The 26217-nt window shown below is 39.6% G+C and overlaps 1 protein-coding gene and 1 long non-coding RNA gene across 2 annotated transcripts; both read left to right on the forward strand.

Annotated features, from left to right (window-relative positions):
- Positions 1-198: 198 nt before the first annotated feature.
- Positions 199-2974, forward strand: LOC137633501 (uncharacterized). The gene is made up of 2 exons (XR_011042257.1): positions 199-2017; positions 2680-2974. It is a non-coding gene; the product is annotated as an uncharacterized lncRNA (long non-coding RNA).
- A 7648-nt stretch (positions 2975-10622) lies between these two features.
- LOC137633775 (uncharacterized) lies at positions 10623-11333 on the forward strand. The gene has a single exon (XM_068366019.1). It carries the CDS (start codon positions 10623-10625, stop codon positions 11331-11333), a length of 711 nt encoding a protein of 236 aa, XP_068222120.1.
- The last annotated feature ends 14884 nt before the right edge of the window (positions 11334-26217 follow it).

The following is a 26217-nucleotide window of genomic DNA, read 5'->3' on the forward strand; positions in this document are numbered from 1 at the left end:
AAAAACTCCATTTTTCATCAACATTGTTTACTTCCCTTTTTGTGGGTTTATACATTACAAAGGGACATCCTTACCCTTGTTAGCAGTACAGTACCAACATACTACATTCTTCTCGATGATTCTATTCCCACCTTCCCTCTCGTGATGTCCTCTGTGAGGCATGACCTCTATCCTTCCCATCCTTTGCTTGAATGTGCAATATCCCTTACTGAGGCGCCTTCTCCCCTCTTCTACTAGCATTGGCCGTATTGATCGCTATAGCTTCTTTCATGGGTGAATCTCCCATTTCTCCCCCTCTGGTACCTGCCTTGTGTACTCTGCTTTATTGCTTGTTTCCTTCTCCATTTCTCATTGTTCCTTCTGGGTACTTCATTGTTACCTCCTATGTCTATTATTCCCCATAATTTTATGGCTTTTTTCTCTTCCTTGGTTTCCTTCCCCTTGTCTTTGTCCACCTTTTACCCATTCATCCTCATCTCACTTGTTCAATTGCTTCCCTTATCTTCCCATTCTCTCTCTTCTTTCTCTTTCTCTTTCTCTGTCATTAGGCTCTTCCTTTTTCTTTCACCTACCTCTTGAATTAAGGTCTTTTTCCTGAAATTTGTTCATCTCTTTCAGGTCCTCCTCATAGCTGTTCAAGTGTCCTAGAATTGTGTACTCTCCGCCACCTCAATCGATGTCTCCAACCTTTCCTTTTAGCTTCTACACTTCTTTTCTTCAATATTAGCGTTATATATCTTTATTTTAGTTTTCTGTCTGCTTTTGTTGCAGTAATTCTGTAAATTTCCTTCCAACTCTGGCATCTCTGGTCGAGCTCTTGTGTTTTCTGTAACATATCCTTATATAGTTCCTCCTCCTTTATTAATTCCTTGTTCGCACTTTCCTGTACTTGTTTGTACGTCTTTTTATTGATATGAAGCAACCCAAACAGAATAAAAACAGGTCTTGTATTTCTCGTCTTTTCTAGATCTCCATCACATTTTGTCCCTCACCTGCTGCCGTGAAATCATGTCCACTGATCACATTTGTCGTATTGCACACAACGAACCACATCAATTTTTACACGTCATAGCACATCTATTGTCCTCCACTAAATTGTGTTTAGGTATTCAAAGTTGATACAGTCATTATTATTACTAGCTAAGCTACAACCTTAGTTGGAAAAGCAAGATGCTATAATGCCAAGGGCTCCAAGAAGGAAAAATAGCCCAGTGAGGAAAGGAAATAAGGGAATAAATAAACGATATAAGTAGTGAAAAACATTTAATATAAAATATAAAAACATTAAAACAAATATTTCATATATAAACTATAAAAGACTTACATCAGCCTATTCAATATAAAAAAGTTTGTTGCAAGTTTGAACTTTTGAAGTTCTCTAGATTCGACTACTCCACCTGACTAAGAAGATCATTCCATAACTTGGTCACAGCTGGAATAAAACTTCCAGAACACTGGGCAGTATTGAGCCTCATGATGGAGAAAGGCCTGCCTAGTATTACAAACAGGATGGAACTGTCTGGGAAGATCTGAATGTATAGGATACTTTTCATTGCTTTGGATAAGCATACTTAAAACTTTATTAAAATTTCTCTCCAACTCGATGCTTAAAACAAAGCTCTTGGCTGCTATATGACACATTGTGTATATTTCATTTTCATTGTCCTGTTATTATAAGAACACTATACGCAATGCCGTATAGCAGTTAGGAGATTTTTATAAGCATAGAGATACACAGAAAGTTTGAATATGTTTCAGCAGACCTAAGAAAATATTAACAACATTAGTATGAAGTATGAAATTGTATTTCCTTGCCGGTTTCTTACGGATTATTAAGTCTGTCTTTGTTGATATTAGCCAGAATCAGTCGTCAGTTTTCAGTGATATTGTCCTTGAACAAGATGGTGTTTTCCCTTAACAGAGACAGACAAGAAAGGGAACATTTTCCAGTATACTGTTTATGACCCGGGCACCCCACACTTGTTTCCAGATTAGCTGGGAGTGCTTTGTTGATCATGTAAGCTAAGAGTTCTCTTGCTTGAGGGTACACTCAGCCACACTGTTTTATCTTATATCTTATTTATCTTCCTCTTGTTATGTTAAAGTTTTTATAGTATATAAAGTGATATTTATTTTGATATTGTTGCTCTTCTTATAATATTTCATTCATCCTTATTTCCCTTCTTCACTGAGCTACTTTCCCTGTTGGAGCCCTTGGGCTTATAGCATCCTGCTTTTCCAACTAGGGTTGTAGCTTAGCAAGTAATAATAATAATAATAGGGTCAGTATTGCAGAGTATATTTTTATTTTTTTTATTTTTTTGTAGAGCACAGCCATACGATGTGAACTTAATAACTTACGGTTTAACTATGTGTGATGACTTTCTTATGATTATTTTAAAAGCAGAATATTTGATATATTGTAGAAGAGTATATTTTATTGGTGGAAGACTTAAGTAGTCACGGTTGGCACCTAATTCTTCACCACTGTAAGTTATACGCAGGATGATTGTGTTGAGAGCTTCCTCTTTGAGTTGATCATAGTGTGGTAATGTCTTTTGCTCCGTTCTCATCCACAGCCAATATTTTTGACTTCTCTGTAAAGCCACCATAGAAGTAGAGAGGAAATTGCAATTCTCTCTTCTTTGGTGACTCTTCCCTTTTGTTTTTATTTTTCAGGTGAGTGAGCTTTTATTTGTTTGATGGTGGAGTTGTGTGGAAGACTTATTAGCCACTTCCTTCATTCTTTCATGTCTGGTAAAGAACTGTGTCATGCTCTCTTAGTGATAAAGGATGCCTCTCTATCTTGTCAAAAGTATTGTTTAATCCATTGTTGTATAATTCTTCATGTGTGTGTGTTGTGATGAAAAAATAAATGTATAAATTAGTGTTCCATTTTCTATAAAATAAACTAAGACTGCTACTGGTAGTGTTATGTAAAATTTTACTGATTTAATAAAATAGCCATTCCTAATATTTTAATTTCATTTATAATTACCTCGAATAACTTAATGTTTCTCATAATATTTATGTTGATACTTGATAAATTTGTTCTATACAGGAAATTATATTAGGTTAAGTTACGAAACCAATATTATCCCAATGTTTAACTTCCACATGACAAGATGGCAAAAATATAGTGAAGTCAAAATAATGACAGATTTGCAGCTATAGCAGCTCCCAATAAACTCACTCTAATAAGAAAACCAAAATATTTTATAGCTTTTAACAATATATTAAATCTCTTGGTTTAAAGTCCTTTAAAACATCAATAAACCAAAACTTTAGAGCAGAACAGAGTTCTTGTTACTAAAACACACGTTTTATTGGTGCAGGTGTCGAGGAATGAGTCTCGGAACAAAATTGATAAGCTTTCTCATGTAACCTAAAAGATATTTTAAGACAAATCCTTTTTTGGGCTCAGGCCATGTCGTCCTAATGGAAGTTCCTTCATAGTAGCTTCCTAGGTTATATTTAACTACAGTGATATATCCCAGAGAATTTTACTTAAGGTATCCAGAATTCTAACTCCTGGCGCGAATATCCCTGGCTTTTGTCTTTAGGGATATCGCATAATATCAGAGGACGTATTCTTGACACGCCACATAGCTATCTACACCCCTAATAGCGTTTACGCTTCGAGTGGGGAAAGTGGCAAGAAGTGTAGGTGGGCCGTTATTAAGGCAACGCTCCTACTCCTAAGTCAGGTTAGGCTACCGATACAGGAGGCTAGACCTCCCTAGGCCTCACCTGAAGGCATATATGATAATGCCAACTCCCTGTGGCCTAGCAGACAGTCCTGTGCCGGCAGATCCTAAAGCCGAAGAATTGAATTCTTCCCTTGCTTAAGGTCTCCAACTCTAGATTCTGTTCCTATCCACCTGAGACAGCGACCTGGGTGCCACCATCTCATCCTCAGACTACCCCAGTCTAGGGAATTGAATTCCCTGGCCACTAAGGTTGTCTTTACTCTGGATCAGAATCTTTTAGGTTAGGTAGGACCTACCGGGTGCTACCTCACCTACAGGACCCTTACCCCTCCCCTGCTGTCCTTTGGTGTTGGCCTAGCCTTCACACATCTTGGCCATCATTCTACAATCGACCCTACGGGTAGATTGTGGGATTGGCTCGGGTTCTTTGTCGGCTCCCGGCAGAGATTCCCCTAACCTATCGAGTGTTCTTCAGTCCTTCTACTGAGTCAAGGGAGGCAGCAAGAGAGACGCTGGGAAATGGGTCAGAGGTTTCCAGAAGAACACCACTGGCCCATACCTTCCTAATGAAGGGATGAGAGGTTGTCTGTTCCCTAGGGCATCTTTGGATGTAGTTATCCCTCAAACTCACCCTGAGATCCCCCTCGTCCAGATTCCGATAGAATCTGATGTTTCAGATGCCTTGAAAGACATCCAGCTGGAAGACAACTTGTCGGTGGTTGCCGAAGATACGGAACGCAGTCTTCTAGCAGAAGAGCAGGATCAGGAGGCTGTCTTACCTCCTGAAGGCGACGACGAAAAAACCAAAACTATTTCGGTTTCATTGGCTGCGGTGACTGAGCCTGTCCCGTCGAACTCTTCCGCCCCCCCAATTGGATACGATTAGCCATACGCTAACTTCCCTTCTGTCCATGTTTCAGGACATGAAGTAGCAGTCATCCGAGAAGGAAGCTGCACTTCGTTCAGAGATGCATCAACTCGTATCTACTCGTTTAGCCCCCAAGAAGCTAAACGTGAAGGAACTTCCCTCTTTTTCAGACATCAATCCTTGGAGGTATGCTGGACACATGCCTATGTTAGGAAGGAAGATCTTCCTCTCCGACAAACTGGGCACAGTCGCAGTAGAGGATGTTGAGTTCTGGCCCAGTAAAGGGGCCTACCCGGATTGTTACGTTCGCTTAAGGACGGAACCTCCCTCAAAAGAGGAGACGGAGCTGAAAGAGGTCATCATCAGGACCTCCCCAAGACCCAGGCCTTGTTCACTAAGACCTTGAAGGAGAGGGCCTTCTCTAGTTCCAAGGTACCGGCTCTCAGCACGAAGCACCCATCCTTCATTGCTGCTTCTTCCCGTGCCTTCCCCTTTATGAAGAAAGGGTTCAAGGCAGCCTTAAAGGCAGTTGAGGCAGGGAAACCTTGTCCTACACTTGAAGAGTGTAGACCCTTTTCCCTCCCCCTACCATCTGACGATGCTGACTGGAAGGACGTTTATAACACCTTCTCGGTTGGGAAGCTGGAGGCTGACATTGCCGGACGTCAGTTCGGAGAAGACCTCCCGAAGTTGTCGGACTTCCACCTGCGCAGGGAGCAGGAGACGAAGGAGAGACTTGCCGCCTCTATGTCCTTACAGACTGGATTAGAGACTATGGCAAGCGTCCCAGACACCCCAGACATGTACATGGTCTTTGCCAAAGCTCATTTGGCAACGGTCACCAAGGACCTGTACAACTTCATTAAAGCCAGACGGGCTTGCAGAGAGTTCGTGTTCGCCTCGGCTGCGGGGAGGCACGAACCCAGGAAGCTGATAGCTTCCAACATCTGGGGAAAAGACCTCTTCCCAAGCGAAGTGGTCAAAGAGGTTGTTGACAAAGCCGCTACGGAGAATGGGAATCTCCTCCACAAGTGGGGCTTGTCATCCAAGAGGAAGTCTTCCAGTGAGGAGGGTCCCCAACCCAAACAGAAAACTAAATGACCTAGAGTGCCCTCTCGCCCTCCACGACAACAACAACAGCTTCCCGTGGCCACGGTGCCCCAGACGGTGGCACAACCACCTACCACATACCAGCTGGTGCCCCAACAAGTGGCGACTCAGTCGCCTGTCTTTACCCCAGCCTTTGAAAGGCAATCTACAACCTTTCGGCCAAAGTCTCTAGGTTCCTTTCGAGGTTCCTCTAGACGCCCCTCTAGAGGCAGGGGCAACAAAGGTGGACGTGGCCAAGGAGGCAAGTCCTCCAACCAGCACTCCAAGTGAGATGCTTCCAGTAGGAGGGAGATTTCTCCTCTTCCGGGATCGCTGGACCTTCGATCCCTGGGCCCACAGCTTAATCAAGAATGGACTGGGGTGGAGTTGAGATGCAACTCCACCAATTTTCCCCTCAGTTCTTCCAACACTCAACCCCCATTCTGGAAGAATATGTCCAAGAACTCTTAGAGAAGAGAGTTGTAAGGAGGGCAAAGTCCATCAAATTCCAATGAAGGCTGTTTTGTGTTCCGAAGAAGGATTCGGAAAAGCTCAGAGTCATTCTGGACTTATGACCACTCAACAAGTTCAGAATGCTGACTCTTCAACACATAAGGACCCTACTGCCCAAACAGGCATACGCAGTCTCCATAGACATGGCGGACGCATATTGGCATGTTCCGATCAATCGACAAGTTTCCTCCTACTTAGGATTCAATCTACAAAAGAGACAATATGTCTTCAGAGCCATGCCCTTCGGACTAAACATAGCCCCAAGGGTATTCACAAAGCTTGCGAACGCAGTCATTCGTCAACTACGCCTAAAGGGAGTTGAGGTGATTGCCTACCTGGACGACTGGCTGGTATGGGCAGCATCCGAAGAAGAATGCACACAAGCCTCCAAGGAAGTGATCCAGTTCCTGGAACATCTAGGATTCAAGATCAACTTGGAAAGGTCTCGACTATCTCCAGCTCAAAAGTTCCAATGGCTGGGTGTCTACTGGAACTTACAGTCACACTGCCTCTCCATTCCATTAAAGAAAAGGAGAGAGATAGCGGGATCTGTGAAGAGACTCCTTCAATCCGTCAGGATAACAAGAAGGCAACAAGAGAGAGAGTTGGGGTCTCTCCAGTTTGCCTCGATGACAGACCCAGTGTTGAGAGCACAATTAAAAGATGCATCAGGAGTCTGGAGAAAATACGCATCAAACGCTCGAAGAGATCTAACAAGACCGATACCAACTCGTCTGCGATCACTTCTCAAGCCAGGGTCAGAGGCCAAGTACCTAAAGAAGAAGGTACCCCTACAACCACCTCCACCTTCAGTCACCATTCACATGGATGCCTCGAAGGAAGGAGGGGGAGGCCACTCTCACCAATGGAAAGTCCAAGGAACCTGGTTCTCCCTCTTCAAGACCTTCCGCATCAACATTCTGGAAGCCATGGCAGTTTTTCTATCGCTGAAGAAACTGAAGCTTCGCTGCTCGATCCACATCCGGCTGGTCCTAGACAGCGAAGTGATAATGAGATGCCTAAATCGACAAGGTTCAAGATCGCCTCAAATCAACCAAGTGATGTTGGCCATCTTCCGCCTGGCGGAAAAGAAAAGATGGCACTTATCAGCAGTTCACCTCCAAGGGTTCAGCAATGTGACGGCGGATGCTCTATCCAGGCTCACCCCAATAGAGTCAGAATGGTCCCTAGACGCAAGATCATTCTCCTTCATCTTACGCAAAGTCCCAGGACTGCAGATAGACCTCTTCGCGACGAGCGACAAGAAGCTACCCAGATCCATAGCCCCGTACGAGGATCCTCTAGCGGAAGCAGTGGATGCCATGTCCATAGATTGGAACAGATGGTCCAGGATTTACCTGTTCCCTCCAACCAACCTCCTGCTGAAGGTCCTCAACAAACTGAGATCATTTCAGGGAACAGCAGCAATAGTGGCTCACAAGTGGCCCAACAGCATATGGTTCCCACTGATAACGGAACTACGACTGAAGCTGATTCCATTGCCGGATCCAGTTCTGACTCAACAAGTGCAGAAGTCGACTGTCTCCGCTTCATCACAGAAAACCCGGAACCTTCATCTCATGATTTACTCACCTTAGCAGTCAAGAAAAGGTTTGGGATTTCAAAGGCAAGTATCAACTTTTTAGAAGAATACAAATCGAAATCTACTAGAAGACAATACGAGTCTTCCTGGAAGAAATGGGTTGCCTTCGTCAAGGAAAAGAAACCAAAAGAGATCTCAACAGATTTCTGTTTATCTTTCTTTATTCATCTCCATGAACAAGGTTTAGCAGCCAACACGATCTCCACGTGTAAATCTGCCTTGACCAGACCCCTACTATATGCTTTCCAGGTGGACTTCTCGAATGAAATCTTCAACAAGATCCCTAAGGCCTGCGCTCGACATCGGCCCGCAGCACCTCCGAGGCCCATTTCTTGGTCCTTGGATAAGGTTCTTCATCTAGCCTCTACCTTGAACAATGAAGATTGCTCTCTAAAGGATTTGACTCAAAAGTTGATAATCCTATTTGCACTAGCCTCAGGAGCCAGAGTTAGTGAAATAGTGGCCCTTTCGAGGGATGATGGCCACATTCAGTTCACAGACTGCGGAGAACTGAACCTTTTTCCTGACCCAGCGTTTCTCGCTAAGAATGAGCTGCCCACCAAAAGGTGGGGTCCCTGGAGAATCTGCCATCTGAAAGAAGATGCATCTCTATGCCCAGTAGAATGCCTAAAGGTCTATTTTTGTAGAACTTCAGACTTTGGGGGAGGACAGCCTTTCAGAGGAGAAACCTCAGGTTCAACATTGACCTTGAAACAATTAAGGGCAAAGATCACCTATTTCATTCGCAGAGCGGATCCAGACAGCACACCCGCAGGTCATGATCCGAGAAAAGTTGCTTCGTCTCTGAAATTCTTTCAGAACATGAGTTTTGAAAGTCTTCGCTCCGATACTGGATGGAAGTCATCCAGGGTTTTCTTCAAGCACTACGCGAAACAAGTGCAAGAGATTAAGCATTTTGTGGTGGCAGCAGGTAGTGTACTAAAACCTGCCGCTTGATTTCTGCGAAGAACAGTGCATTAATTGGGACTTTAGTGAAGGGTGTACATGGTTTCCTCCTACGGAGTGACATGTTTAGTGAAGTGTCTAAGTAGTGACACTATGAACTGTTCTAAGTATAAGGTGAAAGAAGCATAAAAGACATACACATGTGCCATGCGTATAAGTACGCAAGTGTTGATGAACTGTAACGACAGAAATGTGAAATAATGAAATACTACGATATTTCCTTTACAGTGGCTTCATGTTTCCTTTCCAGATGAAACAGCTTTTTCTGTTATTACTATTTTATTATGCTTTACACAATATTTCCAAAAAATTTCTTTGATTTTATATTGTATTATAAAGTGAACAGTATTTTTGCTATCTATTATTTAGCAATAAACACTTCTTTGAATTTTGCGTCTCATTTTGCCCTACAAATTCTATGCATGCTATATAAATAAATGTGTCAGAGCACTTATTATCCTATTATTTTGAAAATATTCTGAACATACTCTATATCTGTTCTAAGTGAACAATCTGATAATTATGTGTTATGGTATCAAGTATCAGTCCCTGGTAATGACTGATTTTATATCTGATTGATTTACTGACTACAAATTTCCTACACGAATGAAAATCTGTCTACCTTGCTTACAACACACCAAGTGGACCAGGGGAGGTGTCAGTAATCAATACATAATTTCTTCCTTTCAGAATACAAACTATGTTTTACATGTATATGATGAGACTAATATACAAACTGGTTTGCTAGATTGTTCATTGAACTTACAATCCTTGGGTTTTTCCTAGAGTCTCCCATGACTCTTCCCTGTAGGGTGCAGGAAGCACTGACATAGTCCATGATCAGTTGAAAGGTGTATGACGGTAACACCATGTGTCTCTAGGTCTAGATGACCAAGGAAAATTTATCCCGCGGTTATTGGCACTATTGGAAATCCACAGATACATTAATGCTCTGGTAAACTTCCATCAGGACGACATGGCCTGAGCCCAAAATCTATTTTTGGGTGAGGTAGCCATGTCGTCCTGATGGACCCACCCTCCTTTTACAAAGGATGAATGGATCCCTCCCAAACGTCCTGTATCTGTAGCACCTCGCTAACTCTACAAAGAATGACAAGATGGCGCTGGGATGTGACGTCATACTGGCGCCCAACTATAGTACATGTAGGAGTGTTGCCTTAATTTTAGACAGTGCATGTTCAAGTACCGTTTGTGGGAAAACATGGCTTCAGGGTTATTTGAGTACATTGAGTGAGGAGGATAGGTTGTTAGTCGAGACCACAGATAGTAATAGGGTGGTCAAATTTGGAGGGGGTACTCAGTTGAAGTCTCTTGGGGAGTGTAGTCTACCGGCTTCCTTAGTTGGGAATAAGGTCACAATTAAAACTGACATAGTTGATTCTGACATTCCTTTATCAAGGCAGGCTATGGAAACTGCCAAGGTAAAGATGGATATCGAAAATGACTCTGTGGAGATTTTAGGCAAACCAATAGTTTTGAATATTACTTCTTGTGGACATTATTGTATTCCTCTTGGTAATGATGCCAATGTTGAGAAGCAGGAAAACGCTGCGAACAAAGGAATCACTCATCAGATGACGAACGAGGGCACCATAGGGGGACAGGATATGTAACCGCTCCTCACGATACGTCCCTAATTATACACGATATCTTCGGATAGCCGTTCTGGGGGTTAGAACCCCGTGATACCTGACGGTTATTCTCTTGTAACATCACTCACAGAAATATTATAGAGTAGGAAGCTGCCGGAAGGAACCTTCCATCACGACGACATGGCCATCTCACCCAAAACTAGATTTTTCCTACGTCAGAATCCGTTTGTTGAGTGATGCTGGGATTTGGCGGGAACAGTATGCCCGTGATTGGGAGAGAATTGAGAATAACTGTGTTTTGTGTAAGCAATTTAAGAGAACTCCACCTAGACCAGTGGTTGGTTTGCCCATGGCAAAAAAAATCTAATCAGGTTGTTGCTATGAATTTGAAACATTGGCAGGGGGGAAAATGGATTCTTTATCTTATAGATATGTGGTCTCGGTACACACAGTCGGCTTTCATAGATAGGAAGAAAACCACTAATGTGATTCATCAGATAATGAAACTTTGGGTGGGAACTTTTGTGGTTATGGAGGGGGTTTTGCATGATAATGGTGGGGAATTCAGTTCAGATGAGATGAGGGATGTAGCTTCAGTTTTAGATGTAAGGATTAACATACCAGCTGCTGAAAGTCCGTTTCAGAATGGGTTGTGTGAGCGAATACATGCAGTCACTGACATGATGTTTGTTAAATTAAAAGTTCAATATCATCGAACTCCTATGGAAGTGTTGTTGAAGCGGTCGATTATGGCAAGAAATTCCCTCCAGATGTGGAATGGCTTTAACAGCCACCAGTTGGTTTTTGAGGAAAACCTTAACCTTCCAAACATCATGACTGATAAGGTTCCTGCATTGGAGGGCAAGACCACCAATGAGGTTTTTGCTAGGCATCTAGTGCTCTACCTTCATCTAGGCAGACCTTCATACAGACAAAAGCCAGGAGAGAGTGAAGAAGGCTCTGAGGAATAAGGTAAGGGTGGCAGAGAAGATTTTCCAGCCTGGTGATTGTGTGTTTTATAAACGGGAGGGTCATGATCGATGGCTTGGGCCTGGGAATGTGATTTGTCAGGATGGTAGGTTGATCTTTGTAAGGCATGGGAGTGCAATTGTTAGAGTATCACCAATAGACTTATTAAGCAGGAGTTGGAGTTCAGGGGGAAACTTAAATCTGATGGTGCTGGGAACATAAGTAATAAAGCTGCGGGGTTAGATGGTGATGGTGATGTGGAGTGAGACTTGACATCGTTTGCTCAGTCGGATTTGAGGGAAGCCGATACTACTGGTAATAGGGTTGAAAGCTGTGAGGTGCATTCAGAGGTGCCAGTTGGAGCAGAAAATGAAAGTAAGAATCGTTCAGTTCCTAAAATTAGACTTTGAGTGCAGGAGAATAATTGTTGGAAAATATGTGCTACAACTCTTACGAAAGCCGAAAGAACACGTCGGAGTGTCAGGAAGCAAAACAAGCGGAGATGAAAAGACTATGTGACTTTGGGACTTATAAGGAGGTACCTTTTTGGGGGTCAGAAGTGTATTTCAACCAGGTGGGTTCTGACTAGGAAGATTCTGGGATAAAAGCACGTTTGGTGGCGAGGGGTTTTGAGGAAGAAAGTACTTTTCAGAGTGATTCCCCAACAGTGGGTAAAAGTGCCATCAGATTGCTTTTGACAGTGGTAGCTAGTTTGGAGGGGGAAATAAGAACTACTGATATTGAATCGGCTTTTCTTCAGGGAAGGGACCTTAAGAGGGATGTATACATTCATCCTCCTTGTGAGGTAAGAGTGGAGGGTGTCTTGTGGAAACTAAAATAAGTGCCTGTATTGTTTGGGAGATGCTTCCTGACAATTTTATTTGAGTGTTAGGGAGGAGATACAAAGATTAGGATGTCAACCGTGTGTTATTGAACCAAGTTTATTCTACAAATTGTCTGGGAAGGGAAAACTTGAGGGCATTTTGTTTACTCTCATAGATGACTTTTTGCATGTAGGTACGAGTGTTTTTAGGGAGAAAGTTATGGAGCCATTGAGAGAAAGGTTTCTTGCCGGTAGTATGGAGGGAGGTCATTTTTCTTATGTCGGTTTTAGAACAGTGCAAAGTAAACAGGGTTTTTGGCTTGATCAAAGTAGTTATGTAGATAGTGTGGAGGTGGAGCAATTAGATCAAGAAAGGCTTTCGCAAAGGGGTTCGGAACTTTCAGCACTTGAGAAGACAAGTTATCGGTCTATTGTAGGTGCCATCAATTGGATTGTTTTGGGTTCAAGACCTGATAGGGCTTTCAATTAGAGTGAATCCTGCAACCGTGGACGATTTAGTTAAGGCTAGAAAGGTTTTGAGAAGGCTACAAGAGAGTGAGTCTTGTATTCTGTTCCCATGCATAGATAATCCTTGGTCTTTGTATGTTTTTACTGATACACCATCAGCTAATTTACCTGATGGTTTTAATAGTTCTTTGGGTATTGTTATTTTCATTACTGATGGGAATAGATCAAGTCCTCTTACCTGGCATGCAAATAAGAGAAAGAGGGTAGTTAGATCGACCTTGGCAGCTGAGACTTTAGCGTTGTTGGAAGGATTGGAGGAGGCACTTTATCTTAGATCAATGTTGGTGAAAACTGACACCAGTGCCGTAGTTCCTGTTATCATTTATGTGGATAATAAGAGTATGGTTGAGGCTATTTATTCTACCAAACTGGTAAGTGGTAGAAGATTGAGAATCAATCTTGGGGCAATAAAGGAGATGTTGAAAAATGACGTAAAACAAGTCAACTGTTAACCAGGATCATACCAGCTTGCTAATTGCCTGACAAAAAGGGGGTTATAGGTGAACAGTTGCTTACTGTATTTCGTACTGGTCGCTTTGGGAATATTGAGATCTAAATGTTGTTGCTTGGTTGAGTGTTGTCTTGTTGGTAAGTTCACTCACATATTTTACGATTAATGGATCCTTATTTTAGATGTCTTGTGTGAACAAGAAAGTCTAGGTTTTAAACGTGGCTGATTTTCAGTCTTGAAATTTTATGGAATTGTAGCTAAAGCTTTTGGTTTTAGATGTGGCTGGTTTTGAGTGTTTTTTTATATGACATTGTATAATTTACTATAAAATAAAAGAGAAAGGTGAGGCCGGAGGCTGGAGAGCAGGTGGTCTTTCTTTAGCATGGATCAAGGTATCACAGCAAGGGCTCTCCCAAGACAGGTCGACCACCAACGTCCTGTGAGAATACCCTCAATCAGAAGGGTAATTACATAACATCTCCCTTCATTTAAAAGGTAAATATTTGTAAACATAGCAAAACAAACATAGGCTAATGCAGGTTTATATGGAGTCTATAGCCAAACTACAAGTCCTAGATCTTAAAATACCATTTACTTTCATTTTATGGTGATATTTTTATTATTCTCAAGTAAATCTTACTCATGCTATATCACACAATTATATAAGTTATGGAAGATAATATTCTTAGAGGCATTAACGTTTGAAATTTGTTAAAATGACTTCCTATATAAATACAAAAAAATATTCGTGGTCGTTAAATATATTATAGTTACCCTTAAATAAAGTTTTCTCTAAATCAAAAGTTGTACCGTTTTCTTTTTCTTAAGGCCACTAATCTAGGGGTAACTTGCTTATAAATTTCGCTCGTATACTGAATATCAATTAAATATCAAAATAAATTCATACGAATATCTCCTGAATTCCTATTATAATTCAATTAATCTATTAGAAGAATATTTAAATATATCTTAAGCAAAATACTATAATTTTAGCTGATGAAAAGGCTATAGAACGCAGGCTATGGTGGAGGTCTCCGATTGGTTAAAACACTTCCTTAACTAGGGGGACAACTTTTGGGAATTTGTCCCCAAATCTCGGAATTTGTAAAGGTTTTGGGGACATTGAGTGTAGGAACTCCCTTAAATCTGGTAAATGTAAAACATTATCTAAATACTCATGAATAATTATCCAGTCTTCATTAAAACTTATAATGAAAGTGAATGACTTAATTAAGTTTTATTGTTTTCCTATGGTATACCATTCATTGCAATTAGAACTTTATTAATATATCTTTTAGAGCACAAACTGAAATCAGAGCATAAAATCATCATTAATAAAACAAAATATACTGTATGTTGTTTCACAATGGGAACAATTAGAAATAAAAACAGAATAGATTATAATTACAGAAGATACAGGAGTACACTGTACAGCATTTAATAGACTGTAAATTTAATTGTGTTGAAAAATGTCTGGAGAAATTACTTCTGGTCTGGGGAACTTTTAGGGATTGTCTAGGGATGTTCCTGACTGTAGACTGTAGAAGAAGATTCATTTCTCAGACGAAGAGAGAGAGGAAGAAGGAACCAAGCAAAGTCTCGTCTTTTAACTTGTGATCCTACAAACAGTGAAGGCTTCATTAGGTAAGGAGGGACACATTTTACAAGGTTTCATTGATTTTATTATGTTCTCGTGGTATCTTTAATGACTCAAAATACTGGAGATTCGAATATATTATATGTGTTGTAGGTTTCCATGTGTTAAACCATCGAATTTCTTTAAGGGTCTTTTATTGGTGAAGAAACTTTATAAAAGACATTTCTCAAAAGTGGTCTTTTTAGCTTGTGTTGGTAATACCATTAATCAGTGAGTGGTTATTAAATGAGATTGTTTCCAGATGTGGCTTTAACTTTCAATTAATGAGATGGTGTATAACTGTAGTCTCTGTGTGGTTATAGTTCCAGTTAAGGAATCTGTAATCACCTATAATTGAAGTTGTTACTATAAGAAGGAATTGAGATAATACTAATCCCAGTAGCTGTAGGCCTAGATTTTAGAATGCAAATCAAATGTCATATACTTTTTATGGAATTTTTGTTCCCGTGGTTAAAATAGAGGGTCGTAGGCCTACCATTTTAATATTGGCAAAATGTTTTATTAAAAACCGACAGAACTTTTTAATCACATACTTTGATTTAATCTGGTAAGAAATATGATTATTTATTTTTCACATTTTAAAAGTTGTGAATATGATGGTGTAAACTATAGTGAAAACTGTGATTTGTGCAAATTATTTTCATTACAAAAGTGTAAGGAGGAAAAGAGAGTTTCAGGTGATGTGTGTTAGAAAATTATTTGCTAATTAGCTAAAATACATTCTATTGGACAACTCTACATTCACACATTCTTTATTTTACTAATACAGAAAAATAAATGATTTGATATAATTTTGCATACACATGCTGTATGAATTCACATATATCATTCATTTGAATACAAATACATATAATCCTTGTGACAAATATATACAATTATTTTGCTTTAAGGAACAACCATCGCCTCACTTCCATTAGTTTGAAAGTCTTTGGCCAGCCACTCCCACCAATTAAGCTCTCTCTCTCTCTCTCTCTCTCTCTCTCTCTCTCTCTCTCTCTCTCTCTCTCTCTCTCTCTCTCTCTCTCTCTCTCTCTAAGCATCAAATCCATTAAAATATCAAATATTTGGAAGTGTATCCCAAGATATAAATTATTTGTAAGTCACAAAAGTCAGCCTCATATCAGCTCAGCAAATGCACTTACACAGAAGTGTCTGGTAAAAAAAGAGGCTTAGTTTTGATCTTAAGGTACCCTATACTGCCAATATATTTAAATCCAAGTTAAAAGAAAGCAGTAAATTACTGTGATAAAAGCACAAGTAGGAACACGGCTTTTTTTATTCAGATTTTCAGAAATTATTCTTGTGAAAACCTTTATAGAAACGATCTATTTTGATAGCAACCCTATTTTTTTTCCTCGTCCATTAGCGGACGTATAATTGCCTAATTACCTCATTAGTAATGACTAAACTCTTACTGTAAGGGGGGGGGGGTTCCTTGCCTGTTTTTCGACCAACCAGACAGAACTGGTTTTCTGTATATTTGTTCTTCGTTTAAGAGGACGGACCTACTCGTTGTCAGTGAATTTTCAAAAAAATTTAGTCTGTAAATGGAAAGCCTTATTCAGTAATTAATATTAAGTCTTCCTTCAGTATCAAGGTAAAAGGTTGGCTTTATTCTGCATTAATTAATTTTGTTACTAAATGATGATTAGCTTTATTTGCGACAATATTAATTTATGAAAAAATGGTTATTAGTGATGCCATGATTGCCTGAAATGTCGATGCTGTCTTTAATACTTTGTGGATTTGGACAATTTGAATCGAAGGCGAGACTTTAACTCTTTAATGATTATCAGCAAAAATATTTTGAATTAGTAGTGGTTATGAAGGATCAGTTCTGTTTTTTAACCATGAGAGAATGAGTGGAGATGCTGCAACAATTATTATGTTAGTTTAAAGGCCTACATATTTTCAATGAATTGACTGTTCACATTTGAAATTGTAGGAAAGAATGACGCAAAAGTTTAAGAGCATTGATTCCACAATCGTGGAATGTAGGCTGTGACATCATACAGCAGTGACAATTTTTATTTCAAGTTAGAATTTAGGAACCGAATTCAAGAGTACTTCTTTGTTAAATTATGCTTACGTTTCTAGGTGATATGGGCAGTCTTGCACGAGTTGCTCAACTTGTTCATTATTATTATTATTATTATTATTATTATTATTATTATTATTATTATTATTATTATTATTATTACATATGTTAATAAACATGGATTTTCCTGAAAAATTCATAAATCTAATTAACTAGATACTATAAATAGCTTTTCATATATAGGTCCGTTTATTGTATACAGAGTCTAAGGTATTTTGCATAAAACACGTTTCATGTTTATTTTCAATTTATTTCATTTTCAAACAAAGCCACGATTTAGGTATCGCATTTTTCCTTGCAAGTTTTCATACGTAATCGTAAGAAATTAGGACGAATTTCTTGTGTAATTCTGATAAGAGAGAATATATTTAGGAAAGCATTTATTGATACGATTTATTTTCTATTAAGCTCCAATCAATGATGTCTTATCATTCTCTAAACTCTTAGTGTAATCAAAGAGGGGGAGATTTCATTGTCTGTTTTTCGACCAGTAAGGCAAAAGTGGTATTGTAAATATTTGTACTTTGTTGTCTGTGAAGTTTTGAAAGAAAATCAGTTTTTAATATGAAAATAGGAAGCCTTATTTTCGTTTCATATTAAGGAAATAAGTTTTTGTTTTACATTTGTTATTTTTTAATCACTTAAATAAGAAATGAGTAGTTTTATATGAACATTTCTGTCAGCAATATCCTGTTGACGATTGCTTCAAACGTCAATACTGTCTGACCATTAGTGGACTAAAACTTTATTCGAAGGAGCGAAAATTTATATGTAACTTGTTTCGATTTTTTCAATGTTTGTGGTTGTGGCAAGATGAGAGAGTTTAGTAATAAAAATAGTATATTGATATAAAAGTATTTTCTGTGTAAAGAAATGTGTTGTTTTAACTGATCTAGAATAACCAACAACAAAAATATGTTTGACCTGTCTCAAAGTGGTTATAATGGACAATGCTTCTGTTGAGTTTTAACACTGAAAAAACACTTTTTTTTTAGATGTTATAACAGTTATAAATGTTAATTTAACTTCACGTACAAATTTGACAGATACTGGGGAACGTATTGAACTGAATGTTCCCATTTGGCAATGCAGTACAAAACTAATCGAAAAGTGTTATCTCAGTATTGGTTCCACAATTGTAGAATTCTATAGTACGTGTCTATGTTGAATCGCATATTTGTGTTCATAGGATATGTTGGCGATCTCAGATTGTGGAGGATTTATTTTTGCTTTATTTTTATTTTGTTTTGCCAAATCCTGTGTGTGTGTGTGTGTGAGAGAGAGAGAGAGAGAGAGAGAGAGAGAGAGAGAGAGAGAGAGAGAGAGAGAGAGAGATATTGTGTTAGCGAGCGAAAGTAGTTAGTGTAACGATCGTTTGTGGTGAGGAAGACTGTTGGTATAAATGAGATTGTTTGTTTACATTTTTAGTAAGGTTACGACAGTGGTGAATGTTTCGGAGCGAATGCTTTTTTTATTTGACTGCAGCATAAGGCAGTTGTGTGAGAGCTGGATTACATTTATATTTTTCTGACCAGCGTGGAAGTGGTTTTTGATTTTCAAAGTAAGTACAGTTTTGTTTATCTTTGCTTGTCGTGATTGTGAATGATAGGAACAATTTATTATTTATCTTTGATTATAGTGCGATAGTTCAGTTAGCTAGAAGTGTTCGTAAGTGTTTTTCTTTTTTTATTTTGGCAGGCTGCGATTCCTCCTTTGGAGTGACCGAATTTTGAAAGTGGATTTATTGTTGATGACCTGGCCTGTATTAAGATTTTGTTTGTACCGATCATTTGACTGCTCAACTGTTGACGACCTGGCCTGTGTATTTGGATTGATGATGATGATGATGACGATGATGATGATGATGATGATGATGATACTGGCACCTGTGACTCAAGGAGTTGAGGCCGATATGGCATAGAGAGAGAGACTCCTGTTTACCATATAGTGGTAGTTGCCTTGAAAAGACAGTTCGGCTTGTGTGTGGCGTCAGTGCTGGTGTCGCAATATTTATAAACATATATTTTGAGTTGGTGTGCGGTTTAGATTTAAGTTTGTTAGGGTTTTTTGCGTTTATTTGGATGGGGTTTATGGTATATATAGTGTAAAGTTTTTGATGCTGGTGATTCTAGTTTAAAGTGTTAAGTTTTGATTAGTTTAAAGTTTTTTTTGGATGGTTTGGTTTGATTTATTATAGTTTGTAAGAAATATATAGTTTTAAGGTCATGTTTTTGTTTTGTTTTTGTCCTTTTGTCCAAGAGTCCCGCTGCTGATAACGTAAGGGGAAAGGTTGTATTGAGGAGACATTGGTCTGTTTAGAGTGATTCAAGGGTGTGGGGGTTGTTTTTGCAACATCCCGCCACATTATTTTGGCGCCCGAACAGGGACTGCTGAGGCGGGACTGATAGCTGGACTGTTGGACGAAGGACGGAATTAGGTTAAGAATTTAGGATTAAGGTTGATGAAAAATGGAAGAGCAGAACAAGTTACTGAAGGTGGAATTGCGGCTGAGTAAGGAGCGTGAGGAGAGGTTGCTAATAGAGAATGAGAGGTTGAACTGGGAGAATGCGGCGATGCAGAAGGAGCTTAGGGAGTTAAAGGGGACAGTAGAGAGAGTGGAAGAATGTGTTGAGATGAGGATGCGAGAGAATGAAGAACGAATGGAGAAACGAATGGAAGATATGATGGGGCAAGTCATGGGGATGATGAAAACTATAATGGGTGAAGGTGCAGTCGGAGGAGTGTCCTCAGCTTCGGGTAATGGGTTGGTAGTGAAAGAGAAGGTTAAGGTAGGTGATAATGGGAAAGGAAGTGATAGTGATAGTAGTAATAGTGATGGTGATATTGAAGATAAGGGAATTAGGCATAGTAAGGATGAACAGAAAGGGGAGAGGAAAGATGAAAGGAAAGGTAAAAGTGATGTGAAGAAAGAGAAGAAAAAGTATCAGGCTGATAGCAAGGACGATCGTGAATGGGTGAAAGTGGTAAGTAAGAAAAAGGGTAAGAAGGGAATGGTTAAGGATAGAAATTTAAGTGTGGAAGTGGATTCATTATATTCGAATGAGGAAGAAGGTAACAAGGGAGTAGACAGTGATGATAGCAGTGAGAATGAACGTGATGTGTGTAAGACTGTGTTTATGAGAGAGGTACCTCGGTGTGAAAGGTTCAATGAGCATAGCAGTAGGGATGTAAATGATTTTTTCAAGGAGTATGAGAGGTATTGTCAGGATAAGTATGGTGATAGTAAAAGAGTTTGGGCTAGGGAGTTAGGAGAATATTTGACTGGGTATTTGTTGACGATGTATGGAGTGATAATGAGTGTAGGGGACGTTGATTATGAAAGTGTGAAAACGAGAATAATTGAGCAGGTAAAACGTATGAAAGGGAGTGTTAAGTATAAGCGTAAAAATGATTTTGATGAGGCAAGGATGAATGCAGGAGAAGCTATATCAATGTACGTATGTAGGTTGGAAACTTTAGCTAGGAAGAAGTATGGGGATGAAGGTATAAATGAGAATAAGGAGTTAATGAGGAAGTTTTTGGCAACAGTACCTGAGAATGTGTGTGAATTTATTAATTTGAAACGCAAAGAGAAAATGAGGTGGACGCAAGAGAGATTGACATGGGATGATATACTAGAGATAGTTGAGGATTATGAGTTAGATAGGTGCATGAAAGAAAGTAAATCTGTGAGTGTAAGAACTGGAATGGAAGAAAGTGTAATAGAATTTGGTAGTTATAAGGACGCAATTTTGAGAGGACCAATGAGGGTAGCTGATAATGTAGTAGATAGGAGTGTTAGGGCGAGTAATGTGGGAATACCTGTAAGGACAAATGAAGGGTTTAGGCAAGGGAATCAGGTTTGGAGGGATAGGAGTGCTAGTGCGCCGCAAGATAGGTCAGGTAGTTGTATCCGTGAAGAGAAGTGTTATAGATGTGGGAAAGTAGGACATAAGAAGAATGAATGTAGATGGGCTCTTGGTGCTTGTTTTGGATGTGGTGAGGTAGGGCATAGAATTAGCGAGTGCACGAAAGAGAAAGGGGTAAAATGTTATCGGTGTGGTATGACAGGGCACATAGCGAGTGAATGTCGGAGTAATCGTACAAATGTGATTTGCGGTAATTGTGGTAAGGATGGGCATTATGCTAGAATGTGCAAGGAGCCACGGGGTAAGTGTACTGAATGTGGTGCAGATGGGCATGTAGCTAGGGTATGTAGGAAGAAGGGAGGAAATCAGCCAGGATGTTCGGGAAACTAGAGTGTAAGAGGGTTCAGCTGGGTGAATCCTCGAGTGTGTGCGGAGTGAATGTGATGCATGTTCGTGAAGGTTTATTACATGAAGACGTGATGGGCGAAAGAGCTTATGACTGCATGAGTGCAAAAGTAAATTTTAATGGAATAGAGCTAGTTGGTCTGATTGATACTGGTTGTGGTGTCAATTTAATGTTTAGGAATGCATACGATAAGGTAAGGGATGTGTGTGAATTTAGGGGGTGTAAAGGTGAAGTGAAAGGGATCGGTAATTTAAGTATGTCTGTGCAAGGAAAGTTACGAGAAAATGTTATGATTGGGGGGCTGATGATGGAAGATAATGATTTTTATGTGGTTGAGGGAGTAAATGACAAATACGATGTGTTGTTAGGTTATAACTTCTTGAAAAAATGCGGTATGATTGTACATCCTAGTGTAAATATGATAGAGATGAAAGTTAAGGGTAAATTTTGTGGGGAATTTTATTTGAATGAAGATGGTAGTGTATGTACGAAGGTATGGAAAGGTGTGCCGTTAATAGCAAAAGAAGGTGTTAAATTGTCTAAAGATGCGAGTGAGGTTGTCAGTGTAAAAGTTGCATGGCCGAATAGTCTGGGAATTGCCAATAGTGACAATTGTGAATATGTAGTGGAAGGTTCGGAAGCAAGTAATTTGGTGAAAGCAAGTGTGCATGTGTATGATGGTATTTTGAATTTGCAGGAGCCGAAGGTGTATGTGAGCTTGTTGCCGACTGTAAGGAGGAAGAGAATACGGGGTATACGTGAGGGTGATTGTATGGGATGTATGTATACGTTGGTCAATGTAGAGGATGAAAGGTATGTTAAATTGAGACGGGTTATGACGGGTAAGATAAAGCCGGATGACGATTGGGACTATGAAAGTTTGAAAGAAAGAATTAATGTAGATGAGAATATAAGTGAGGGGGAAAGGGAACAATTGTATAGGATGTTATGGGATAGACGGAGAGTTTTGAGTCGCGGTGACGAGGATTGTGGGGGATCAAAGCTGCCTGAATTTAAGATAGTTCTTAGTAATGATACCCCCATATATCAGCGTCCCCGACATTTTTCTCCGCCTATTGCCAGAGAAATAGAAGAGCAGTGCCAGGAGTTAGAACAAATGGGTGTAATAGAAAGGAGTGAGAGTGCCTGGAATAGCCCTATTGTACCTGTAAGAAAGCCGGATGGAAGTTTACGGATGTGTATTGATTATAGGAAGGTGAATGAAGTAACTGTTAAAGAACGTTTTCCGATGAATGTAGTGTCTGACTGTGTGTATAAGATGCATGGTATGAAAGTTTTTACAAAGTTAGATTTAGTTAGGGGCTATTACCAGATGCCTCTGGCAGAGGGGAGCAGGCCCATTACGGCATTTTCAAGTAGAAGTTGTCATTTTCAGTTTAAAAGATTAAGTTTTGGCCTTGCTAATGCGCCTGCTGCCTTCCAGAGGGCGATGAATGTAGTTTTGGCTGGGTTTGATAGACAGAAGGTGACTGTTTTTATTGATGATATTTTGATTGCTAGTGAGACAGTTGAGGAACACATGCAGTTGCTTGAAGCAGTATTAGAACGGTTGATAGAAGTTGGGGTGAAAGTTAAGCTTGAAAAGTGTACATGGTTGGCCGGGGAGGTGGAATTTCTTGGGCATGTGGTGAGTGAATCGGGTATAAGGAAGAGTGAAAAGTTTGTGAGTAAGGTGAGAGAGTTTCCACGTCCTCATACGGTGCGTGAGTTGAGAGGGTTTCTTGGGTTAATTGAATTTGGTCGGAAGTTTGTCAGAGATTGTTCGGGAATAGGGAAGCCTTTGAATGAGTGGACAGGTAAGAGAAATAGTACGAGACTGAAATGGGATGAGCGTATGATTGAAGCATTTGAAAACTTGAAAGAAGAGGCTGCGAGAGACGTCACTTTGGCTTTTCCCGATTATAGTGAACATGCGAGTATGCTAGAGTTATATACGGATGCTAGTGGGATTAGTATGGGCGGTTGCTTGGTTCAAATGCAAAGAATAAACGGAGATGAACAGTTGAGAGTGATAGCGTATGTAAGTAAAGCATTTAATAAGGCTGAGCGAAAGTATTCCACGATTGAAAGGGAGTTGGCTGCGATAAGGTTTTGCGTGAAAGCGTTGAAGGTATTTTTGTATGGTGTGAAATTTATTGTGCGTACTGACCATCAGCCCCTAGTGTACATGATTAGGAAAGAGTCTGTGAATGCTAGAGTTGCGAGGACAATAGAGGATTTGAATGAATTTGACTTTAAGCTAGAATATGTACCTGGGAGTAAGAACGTGATAGCAGATGCGATGTCAAGAATGCATGGTAAGATAGAAGAGAGTAGCGAGAATGATAGTAATTTTGAAAGGTTGCCGGAAGATTTAATGGTGGTACAAAGTTTTGAAGGGGATGACATGGTGTATAAATGTATTTTGTGTGGGTTAAATAAGGTTAAATTGAAGGGTTTGAATAGGGATATACCTGCTAGTATAGATGAGCTTAGAATGAGTGTTAGGAATGAAGTATCAAAAGAAATGGCATATAAGGAGGAGGATAGTATGCTTGAGGGTGAATTGTTATCAAAAGTATTGTTGGTAGTAAGTATGTTATATGGTGTCACTGTTTATTTGTATTTTGGGTGGAATCGTCCGATGCAGTACCGAGCAAATAAAGAGACTGAAAGGGAGTATATATTGAGGTTACAATGTAATGAAAGATGTTGCAAGTTGTTGAGTAAGAAGGAGGATTGTCCGAGTGATTTGAATCAGAGTGGTATGAGCATAGAAGATAGCGAAGATGACCATGGGTGTGATAAGGATGACCCTATTGATAGGAGAGTAAACATTTGTATGCATGGTGTAAAAGGAAGAATGATGACGTATGTGGGTATAAATGAGAATGAATACTGTAGTTTAATTGATACAGGTGCACAAGTGTCATTAGTGAATATGTCTGTTATCAAGGAAATAGAGCGGTACAATTGGGAAGTGAAACGGCAATGTACGAGTGTGAGAATTCATGGGATAGGTAAAGGAAGTTTGCTAGTTTGGGAAGAAGTGCGTTTGAAAGTAAAACTGGGAAGTATGGAGGTGGAACATAATTTTATTGTAATGGGAGAGAATGAGATGCCTAGTTGTTTTTTGATAGGAATTGACTTTTTAAGATTGCATGATTTATCAGTTGATATTGGTAGTGGTTTGCTTCTGAAGAATGGATGTGAAGTAGTTGTGATAGAAGATAATAGTGTATTTATGGCGAATTTTGTTGGCATGGTTGATATTACGAGGAGTGAGGATGATCTACTGACTAAAGAGGAGGTGGAAGAAATGCAAGATGAATGTGAGGAAATTAAAAGGTTACGTGAATGTATGTTGAATAGTATTGAGGTAGAAGAATGGTCGTCTGATTTAGAGGTGTATAAGAAAGTTAGTAAGAGACTTATTGTGTGTAAGAATATTGTTTATTTTCTGCATAAAGGAATGGATGAAGATATATATGTTCCTGTGTTTCCAATGCATGCAGCAGTAAGTATGTGTATGTTAGTGCATGACAGATATGGGCATATGGGTAAGAATAAATTATGGGAATGCATGCGTGAGAGATTGTTTACACCTGGGTTGAGTCAGATATGTAAGGATGTAGCGACTACGTGTGAAGATTGCCAGAAAGGGAAGTATCAGAGAGTGCATGCTAATCCGCCTGTTTTGAGATTACGTATGAAAGAACCATTTGAGATGTTTGTGATTGATTGTGTTTCGTTGCCTGTGACTGCGAGAAGACATGTGGGAATGATTGTTATGGTTGATCACATGAGTAAATTTACCTATGCAATACCCATCAAGGATAAACGAAGCGAGACTGTTGCAAGAATGGTTGGTCAAGTGATGTTGCCGATGTGTGTGTGTAAGCCTGTGAGAATGTTAAGTGATAATGGCCCTGAGTTTGTTGGATGGGAGTTTGAGCAGATGTTAAGAGAATGGGGTATTGAACATGTGTATTCGACTCCTTATATGCCAAGTGCGAATGGGTTGGCTGAAAGGACTGTAAGAACATTAACTGAAATTTTGCGAATGATGAGTACATGTGGTAATGATTGGGATTTGTATGTTGGTAGAGCGTTGTGGGCTTGCAATGCAACAGTGCATAAGAGTACGGGTATGTCTCCATGTAAGTTTGTTTTAAATTTTGAAAAGATAATAAGACCGAGGTTGGGTGTGTCGGAGGATGATAGAGATGTGTGGAGGAAAGCAAATAAGAGGTTTGAAAGCTTTAAAGTTGGTGAGAGAGTGATGAAAGAAGTAATTGAAAAGGGTAGAATGAATGTAAATAAGGTGCGTGATAAATTTGAAGGTCCCTATGATGTGTTAGAAGTTGGTTCGAGTGGATTAAGTTACGTTTTGGGTAAGTTGTGTGTGGGTGGTATTGTGGAAAAAATTAGGGCCCACCACAACCAGTTGCGTAAATGGAAAGAGGTACCTGAGTATATCCAAGAGAATGGGATGAGTAAATGGTTGAAAAGGAACAAGGGTGAACCTAGTATGTATGAGGACTTAGGTCTGGAAGGTAAACAGTTAGTGTTAGTAGAATATAAGAAAAGGAAGAATACAAGAGCTTTAAGTAAAGATGAAAGAAGGGGAAATTTTATAAGTAAAAGTGAGAATAGAAATAAGTATGACAAGGGTGTAAATGTGCAAGTGTGTATGGAAGATAAATGTGTTAATACAGATGAATCATGGCTGAGTATGAATGATACCTATAGTGTGTGTGGCTTTTCCTTAGGTGATGTAAAAGAAAGGATGACGAATGCGAGAGTGAGAGATAGGAGAATGATTAGTAGTATGAATGAATCTTTTACTAAAGTTGAGAATGTTTTTGATGAAATGGATGAACTGTTTACAGAAATGAGTGTAATTATAGGGCCAGATGAGAACGAGGTAGATATGATTGTACATGATATATTAGATGATAGGGATTTAGATAGGAATAGTGTTAATGTAGCTAATGATTGTGATAAGGAAGAAGTGAATGAGAGAGTATATGGAGGCCCAGTTACTCGGAGTA

Source organism: Palaemon carinicauda, chromosome 43 (genome assembly GCF_036898095.1).
Source record: "Palaemon carinicauda isolate YSFRI2023 chromosome 43, ASM3689809v2, whole genome shotgun sequence".
NCBI lineage: Eukaryota > Metazoa > Arthropoda > Malacostraca > Decapoda > Palaemonidae > Palaemon > Palaemon carinicauda.

Excerpts from the sequence above, each read along its gene's own strand:
- LOC137633775 (XM_068366019.1), top strand. The coding sequence starts at position 10,623 with ATGCCCGTGATTGGGAGAGAATTGAGAATAACTGTGTTTTGTGTAAGC.